The following is a 9,001-nucleotide window of genomic DNA, read 5'->3' as shown; positions in this document are numbered from 1 at the left end:
TTTTGAGAAAGACAGTGCAAGCCATGGAGGGGCAGACACACACACACACACACACACACACACACACAGTCCGAAACAGTCCCAATCCAAAACAGGCTCCAGGCTCTGAGCAGTCAGCACAGAGCCCGATGTGGGGCTCAAACTCATGATCTGTGAGATCATGACCTGAGACGAAGTCAGACGCTTAACCGACTGAGCCACCCAGGTGCCCCTACATTGTGTAAATTTAAAGTGTACAATGCAATGATTTGATATATGTGTACATTGCAAAATGATTGCCACATGGGAGGGTTTCGAGTACAGAGTGAGGCTGACTCATTGCTGATGTGGTGTCCGGGACAGAACATACTCAGCCTCTAAGTGAAATGTCACTGACACCTTTCTGTCCAAGGGGGAAAGAACCAATGTGCACCAAAGTCTCACAACGCAGCAGGATTTGTGCTGTGTGTTTTCCATATGCACTTTAATCCTCATGGAAGCCCTTACATCCATTTTGTAAAGCAGAAAACCGAGACATGGAGGAGTAAGGTGGCTTGCCTGACATCATAGTGCTAATAAATGAAAGAGCCTTGAATCCATGCCAAGCCTCTCTGATTGCAAAGCCTTAGTTCCAACACAGCAAGAAACTCACACATAGTAGTTTATAAGTCCATTGCCTATGGGGATGTTAAGTCTCCAAGAACCAGCCTTTGGGTCCCCCTTCCTAGAGGATATGGACGCTCCCTTTGAGGCTGTTTGCTCCAAGTGGTTCGTCACTTTGTATTGATCTCTGAATATTCTGTGCAGGTGTTCTCCTTCATCTTGTGAAAGCTGATGGAGGCATAATGCAGCTCCTCCTCCATTTCCAAGGTGGGGGGCACCCCTGCAGAGCTTGTGGGCTCAGCAGGGAGTTCTGGCTCAGACTCCTGCTGGTAACCCTGTGTGGAGAGCAAAGAAGGGCTCAGAGCAGGGCTCTTGGGGTGGGGGTGGGGGGTAAGGTGAGAAGGCAGAGAGGGTCCATGAAGTGAATTTGATTCGATAGGACATTGCTTTCTTCCACTCTTTTATCAAACATTTCTTATTTAGCAAATATGACACTATTGATTGCTTTCAAATTTTACTGAGCACTCACTCAGACCTATGCGGAAAATAGTTTACATAGAGAGAAACTAATTGTCAGAGAGGTTAGGTGCTACCCAGGGCCACACATCTGTTGATCATGAACTCAATCCTGGTCACTCTGGCACGGGACACGCAGGAGGGTGTTTATGAAAAGTTGACTTTTCTTCTGGGTATGTCTCCTTTGTTCTCACACTGTTACCTACATCCACAACACTTCTGACACCAGATTTGTGGGGTTTTCCCCACAGCAAGCAATTCTCCAACACCAGCTGAGTGGCCTGCAGTTCACTTCAATTCTGACACTCCCTACCCAGATCCCACACATTAAGGGCTCAGTCTCACAAGGCTAACCTCACCCCCAATTCACCTGCCAATAGGAAGTCGAGGTTGTAACCCGTGCTTCTGACCAACTGGCTATAAATTCGTGGTTGCCATAACACCTATCTCAGATTTCATTAATTTGCTAGAGTGGCTCATAGAACTCAGGAAAGCAGTTTGCTGTTTACCAGCTTATTACAAAAGGATGTGGTAAAAGACACAGATGAACATCCAAATGGAAGAGGTGCCTAGGGTGAGGTGGGGGTGGGGAGTGGCAGGAGCTTCCACACCCTCCCCAGGTGTACTCCTAGCATCTCCGTGTTGGAAGATTCCAACATGGAAGTTCCTTGAACTCCATACTTTTGGGATGTTAATGGAGACTTCATCATATAGACATGATGGATCACTAATTTCATTTCTAACATCTCTCCCCTCTCTGGATAATGGGGAGTGGGGATGAAAATACTGAGCTTCTAATCATGGCTTGATCTTTCTTGTGATCTGCTCATCCAGAAGCCCACCCAGAGTCACCTTGTTAGAACAAAAGATGCTCCTACCACCCAGAAGGTTCCGAGGGATGTAGAAGTATGACCATTTTCTGTTGCAGATTAATTTCTCAAGATTTATGGCAACATTTCTCAAGAGCATTTGCACTTCCTCTCCTCCCATTTTCTCTTGAACTCATTCCAATCAAGAAAACTTCCTCCACTGGGCAACCAGATCTGCTTTTCTCAAGATTAACTGTGACACCATGTGCTAAATTTAAATGGTCATTTCTCAGAACTGATCTTACTGGGATTATTACCATTTGAAACAAATAAGCGTTCTCTTCTCCTTGAAACTTCATCTCCCTTTGGCTACCAGGACCCAAATCTACACTCTTTTTGTCATTTCTTTTTTTTTTCTCAGTGGTCTTCTTGTTGTTTTCACCTTGTAGCCCTGTCTCTCCCGGGGCTCTGTCTGTGGACCTCTTCTCTTCCTTGTGGCTTCATCCCCTATCAGACCTTGATGTGTATGCTCCCCAAACCTCTGTGCCTCCTACCTGGACCCCTCTCCTGAGCTCCAGACCCTTGACATCTAACTTGTCTTCTTCATTTGGACATCTCAGAGGCACCTGAAGCTTATAGTAACCAAAATAAAGTTTGAACCCCCCTGAGAAATATACTCCCGCAGAGATGGCAATTTCAGGAATTGGTGGTTCAATTATTTATGTTGCTCAAGGCAACCACATCGGAGTCATCTTTGGTATCTATGGACATGCATGGACACCTGTGGATATTTATGGCATCTGTGGAGTCATTTTTGGCATTTATCACATCCATGTGGTGGAAGCAGTGAACTATCTCTGCTCACATCACACACATACTCTACCATTCCATTAGCAAATCCTGATTCATCATTGTTATCCATTGGACTATGTCTTATGGACTGAATTGTGTCTCCTTGGATTTATATGTTGAAGCTCTAACACCCAGTGCGCTGTATTTGGGGATGGGGCTTTTAAAAAAGTAATTAGGTTTAAGTGAGGTCATTAAGATAGGGCCCAAAATGACTTACGTCCTCATAAGAAGAAGAGACCCTGGAGATGTGTGTGCATAGAGAAAAGGCCACGTGAGGACATAGAGAGAAGGTAATAATCTGCAAGCCAAGGGGAGAGTTTTCAGGAGAAACTAACCCTGCCATCACCTTGATCTTGGACTTCCAGCATAACAAAATATATGTTTGTGTAGTTTAAGACACTCAGTCTACAGTATCTTGTTATGGGAGCCTACATTATCTCTTGCCTGGATTACTTGAGTTTCTTCCTATTTGGTGTCCTCTTTTCCTAGCCTGATATAGGTATTCTCAGCACAGCAGACAGAGCAATCCCATTAAAATGAGCATCAGTTCATGTCTGTGAAATAATAAAAGATAAATGTGTATCAGAAGACAGACAGACAGACAGACAGAGATCTGCCCTTGGTTCCTGTACAGATTTCTTAAGACCCTTTTAAATTTCCTAAGTGATAAGAGTGCTAGGAGCATCTTCTGGTCTAATGTTTGGTCTTTGACCCTGGTTCTTGACACAGAGTTCCTAACTCCCTTGGGATTTCCTGGACAACAGCAGTGTCTTTTGTTCTAATGATGCAAATCTTGGTTGGCTCCTGGATGGAGGCTGGTCACAGAAATACAAAGCTGCGGTTAGAAGCTTAGAACTTCCAGCCCCATGTCCTTATCCCCCAGGAAGGGGAGAGGGGTGGGAAATAGAGGTAATGATCAATCATGTCTATGTCCATAAAAATCCCAATAGTATGGGGGTGGTGGTTAGGGAGCTTCTGGGTTGGTGAATATGTGGAGGGTGGCATACCTGGAAATAACTTGGGAGCTCCACACATCTCTTCTATCTGGATGTTCATCTGTATCCTTCATCATATACTTTTATAATAAACTGGTACACAGTAAATAAAATGCTTTCCTGAGTTCTGTGGGCCTCTCTGACAAAGTAATTGAAACCGAGGAAGGGGGTCGTGGGAACACCCGATTTATAGCCAGTTGGTTAGAAGCACAAGTGACAACTTGAGCTTGCAGTTGGTGTCTTAAGGGCGGTGGGGCTGTCTTATGGGCTGAGCCCTTATCTGTGGGATGTGATGCTAGCTCCAGATAGATAGTGTCAGAATTGAGTTGAGTTGTAGAGTAGGACCTCCAGATGGTGTCAGAGAGAATTATTTGGTGTGGTGAAAACCACACACACATTTAGAGACCAAAAGAGTTACAAGTTAGGTATTTTGGATGAGTAGTAGTTCTGTGTGGTTTTCCTTTACGTTATCACCCTTCTCAAAATACAAAGGTAATTATGGTGAACTGCAGGGCCTTGTAATGTCTGCAGCCCCCTCTCCATCTTCATTTCCTACCCATGCCTCTCTCCATCTTCATTTCCTACCCATCGTTACCCACTGCCCCCCTCCCACACGGCTCTGTTCAAACACACTGTCCAACTTGCTGTTTTCCCCACACACCAGGCATGCCCCAACCTCAGGACCCCCAAACCTTGTTTAGAGCCATAGTGATTCTCTCAGGGTTCACGCTGTGCTCCCTCACTTCCTGTGGGTGTCTTCTCAAAGACTCCAGTGCCAGGACTGACACCTCTCATTCTTCCATCTAATGCCCCTCCATAGCACTATTTCCTGACAATTTCTTGCATATTTTCACTACCTATATGTTCACTGTTTTCTCCACACACACACCCCTCAATAAATGTAAGTCCTTGACAGCAGGGACATTTTATATTTGTAACATACATATTTGTAAAAACAGAGATATTTCCCAAGTATCCAGAACAATCGACAAGTGGAAGATATTTGCAAAGGAATGAATGAAGGCAAGGTGATTGCAGATCATGTACTCAGAAACCTCAGTGGTGTCCACCTTAGAGTTTTAAATGAGTAAGTGAAAATTAGAGCTTGGAGATGAGCAGGACTAGGGCAGATTGACATAGACACATGAGAAGGTGAGCACAGCGGAGCAATGATTCTGAGATGCAAAACGCTCGCTATGCTTGAGGCGAGTGAGCAGACTGGTGTCGGAGAGACAGAAGCATTGAAGGGGACCGTGGGTTTCCTGCCCCAAATCTCATACCAAGTTGTGTGGGCACCCAACTTGCAGCAGTGTGGAGACACAGTGCTTTTCAAACTTGGTCATGTGGGACAAGGGTTCTGCCTGGAGGTGATGCTAACATGCCAGGGAGGAGAAGCGGGGAGGGCTGCAGCAGGGTAAGGACTAAGAGGGGAGCTCAGCTCAAAGGGAGTGGATGCATTATGCTGTACTGAGGAGAAGCACAGGCCTGCACACCCTGCAGCACATTGGTGTGAGAAGTGCAGGGCTGGGGCGGGACAGGGTTGGGTCGCTGGCAGGGTATTAGGGACACAAGTGCCATCAGAGAGGTGAGTGATCAGCAGGAAGAGTATGTTTAGGAGCGTATTAACCATATGTTTGTGATGCTTTGGCATCTGGGGCCCTGCTAATCCTAGAGGAACTGCCCCTGCCAGGACTAGCTAATCTCTAGAGATGTTAAAGGACTTGCCTTGCAAGCATCTCTTTCATATGCAAACCAATCCATCCAAATCTCACACCCAAACCCTCCTTTATCCAGCTCTTACATTCTGGGTCACTATTCTTCTGCCTAATCACCCCAGGGCCAAGTACCAAGCAACTAGGGACGGCCCCAACACCCCAGAGCTTGCTGAAATGATTCAAACTAGCCAATCTTAAACTTACTTACCCCTTCTCAGCATGCCTTTCCTGTGGAAACTCCAATAAAGGCTCCCATCTGTGTCTCTCTATGCCCCCTCTGCCTCTTGGTCGACCTCAACCCTGTCCATGTGGTCTTATGTGTGATCATGTGTCCTTCTTCCTGGGAACTTGAGTAACAGGGTGCCTTTTCAGTGGCAATCACCTCTTGATCTGTTGGCCTCAGACACTGAATAATAATAAAACCTACATTTTCAACTAAGCAGGAAGGTGATGAGCTCATTTCTGGATGTGCTGAATGGAGCATGGCTGTGTGCCACCCCAGGAGATGTAGAGGAGAATCTGCACACCAGGATGCCCACATCACTCACCAGGGGAGCTGGCCCTACAACTGAGTGGATGCCGTCCACACCCGCTGCTCTCCGGGATGCTGTCTTCCTACAGGTCTTCACTCTGATGAGAGAACCAGGGTCTCTGACATAGGGTCACTCTCTTGAGGCTGGAGTGAGCTACTATGGCAGGTCAATGGTGGAGTGAGCCCAGAAGCCTTCATATCAAGACTTTGTAACAAGGTGCCCCGGCTCCTGGACTTCTGGGACCAAGGCTGGGGACACACGCATGCTTGGCCCAATGGTATCAGCTGGATTCTTACCATGACTGCACCTTTCGCCCTTGCTGTAGGGCCTCACAACCCCTGCAGGTCCCGCTTCTTCCCCTCTCACCCACATCAACACAGCTCACCCAAAGAAGATGAGGCAGAGGCAGAGAGCAAGCAACGTGGTGACACCAGCTCCCCAAATGGCACCTTTAATCACTCCTGCCCTGGTCTCCAGGTTCCCTGTAGACAGAGGCACTTGGGGTCAACTCCAATCTTGACAAACAAGACACTTGGGGTCAACTCCAATCTTGACAACTCCAGCATACTGACAGGGGTACTCGTCCCCTCCCATCCAGGGTTCAGCCCTGAGGGTCTCCCACCCACTGTAGGACCTCAGCCTCCACCAGAAGGACATGGTCTGTGGAACATCATCTAGCCCTCACACTCCTGTTCAGCTACTACCATTTTTTCTAGGACCCAGGTTCTTCTCTGCAACAGATCCCAGATCTGTCTGCAGCAGGATCGTGGGGCTCTGGGCCCCGTGGGCGTGCCAGAGAGAGAGACATGTGCTGTGTGCATATGTCTCTGTGGGATGTGGAAAGATCTTGTCCTTCCTTCTCTCCAGGGAAGCTGTTTGAATCTCCTCTCCTGGCCTCCACTGACCCTGTCTCAGGGCCAAAGGTGGTCTCTTATGCTTCCAGAAGTGGGTGGAAGCAGCCAAGTATATATACTGTGAGCCCAACACACTCAGGGTGAGGGATGTGTCTCTGGGCACCACCTGTCAACCATTTGGTGGGCACTGAAAGAGTCCAAAAGGAGCTCACTGTCCAGGTGGGAACCAGATGTCACTGCCAATGGGAATAGAACAGTGAGGGAAAGGCTGGCCTCAGAGAGAGGTCAAGGTGAGAGCTGAGGATTCACAGTCAAAAAATGTCCCGGAGACATTTGGGGACAGTGAAACTACTCTGCACGATACCACTAGATGGATACATGTCATTATAAATTGTCCAACCCATAGAATGCACAACACCAAGAATGAACCCTAATGTCAACTATGGACTTTTGGTGATAAAGGCAATTACATGTAGGTTTGATTGTGACAAAGGTATTCTCTGGTGGGGGACACAGAGAGTGGAGAGGCTATGCATACAAAAGCAGGGGCTTGGGGGAAATCTCTCTACCTTCAGCTCAATTTTGTTATGAACCTAAAACTCCCCCCCGTCTAAAAATAAAGTCTCCTAAAAATGCCCCAAGGCCTTCAATGACTGGAGGAAGAAAAAGAGTATACTCAAGACGGTGGGGAGAAAATAGCAGGTCACCTTGGCAAGACCAGAGTGGGAGGGGATGAGAGAGGAGGGCTGAGGGGGTTTCTCATGTCTAACTACAGCCCACCACACATCTACCCACTGACTCTGAAAGTCCCGCTCTGAAAGAAACTGCTAGTCAGTGCTCCATGGACAGGAGGCTTCTTCCCACCTTTGTCATCCACTAGGCAGACATCAGCTGTCGAGTTCTGTGTGGCACCTAGGATGGGAGGACGGGATTTCCCTCTTTAGTGAGGAAGGGTGATGTGAGATGCATGTGGACATCCTCCCACCCCCAGAAGCCACAGAAACACAGGAGGGACAGGACTTGAGTCATTCAAGGTCCCCTCCTCAGCCAGGCCTCCAGGACTAAAGCACCAGCATCCAGAACCTGGACTTCATGCCCCTCACCCCCTCAGGCACTCAGGTCATCCTGGCCCTACACTCACAGGTGACATTGAGCTGGACGGTCCTTTCCACCATCACACCAGCTGCAGGGAACTTCACCTGACAGGTGAGGTTGGTACCATGGTCCTGGGGCCGTGGGGTGAGGATGAGCACTGAGGAGAGGTGGGTCCTGGGGCCCAGGGAGGTGAGGGCTGCTGACATCCAGGAGAAGATGGGAGGCGTGCCCCGCTCACAGGCCCAGGGCACAGAGCAGGTCAGGTTCCTGGGATGTCCACACTCCAAGGTCTCAGGGATGAGGATGTCAGGTGTGTGGGTGAGGGCTGGTGAGGAGAGAGGGAGACACAGGGATCAGAAAGAGGGTCTGAGGTGCCACCCTGAAAGAAGCCTCAGGCTTCGGTCAAGGTTGTCCCGGGACCCCTATCCTTCCCTTGTGGCCTCCCCTGCAGTGTGCTCCTTACCTGTCACACGCACAGAGAGCTGATTCTGTCTGTAACTACACCTTATATTAATCCCTGTCTCCACCCTAAAGACGTACGTCCCGGAGTCCCTTCTCTGTGCATCTCTGATGTCCAGGGAGCAGTCATGGTCCCGAGGGTCTCCAAGGAGGCGGAATCGGTCCTGGGTCTCCTTCTGTACTTTTCGATCTGGGTTGTTTGTGGCCACTGGAGCATTCAAATATATGTGGGCCCTTCCCCGGAACCAGTAGCCATGAACAGGGTTAGTCAAGTAGCTCGTGGGGTTGGAGAATTTGCAGGGCACGTATACACACAGGCCCTCCTGCACTGTCAGCGACTCCTGCACTTGCAGCCAGTATCTCTCATCCTGAGCCTGGGACCCTGTGGAGAAGGCAGGGTCAGCGGCAGTCCCCAGCTTCCCTCTCCCCTCGGCCCACTCACCTGCCCATAGCAAGAGCAGCAGCAGCGGTGGCAGCAGCATCTAGAGACGGAGGGTGTCTGGGCTTCCTGTGGGTGAAGGAGAAGGGAAGGCAGAGGGAGGGAAGCTGAGGAGGACCCACGGGAAGCTGGGGAGGAGCATGAGGTCTCAC

At 48.8% G+C, this 9,001-nt stretch overlaps 1 protein-coding gene across 5 annotated transcripts; it reads right to left on the bottom strand.

Annotated features, from left to right (window-relative positions):
- Positions 1 to 435: 435 nt before the first annotated feature.
- LOC115503253 (myeloid cell surface antigen CD33-like) lies at positions 436 to 9,001 on the bottom strand. Of its 5 annotated transcripts, none has more exons than XM_030299374.1 (7): positions 8,853 to 9,001; positions 8,415 to 8,792; positions 7,998 to 8,276; positions 7,721 to 7,768; positions 6,388 to 6,484; positions 6,018 to 6,099; positions 436 to 917 (listed from the first exon to the last, which is right to left on the bottom strand). In XM_030299374.1, exons 1-7 carry the CDS (start codon positions 8,890 to 8,892, stop codon positions 753 to 755), a joined length of 1,089 nt encoding a protein of 362 aa, XP_030155234.1. In that variant the 5' UTR covers positions 8,893 to 9,001; the 3' UTR covers positions 436 to 752. The 5 variants fall into 5 exon arrangements, 4 of the variants coding, with proteins under 4 accessions (XP_030155234.1, XP_030155232.1, XP_030155233.1 ...); XR_003965325.1 differs by adding an exon at positions 5,678 to 5,816 and having other exon boundaries at positions 831 to 917; positions 8,415 to 9,001; XM_030299372.1 differs by having other exon boundaries at positions 8,415 to 9,001.

This window comes from Lynx canadensis, chromosome E2 (assembly GCF_007474595.2).
Source record: "Lynx canadensis isolate LIC74 chromosome E2, mLynCan4.pri.v2, whole genome shotgun sequence".
In the NCBI taxonomy this organism is placed as follows: Eukaryota; Metazoa; Chordata; class Mammalia; order Carnivora; family Felidae; genus Lynx; species Lynx canadensis.
The sequence above is the reverse complement of the archived record's forward strand: the minus strand, read 5'-3'. Positions and strand labels throughout refer to the sequence as shown.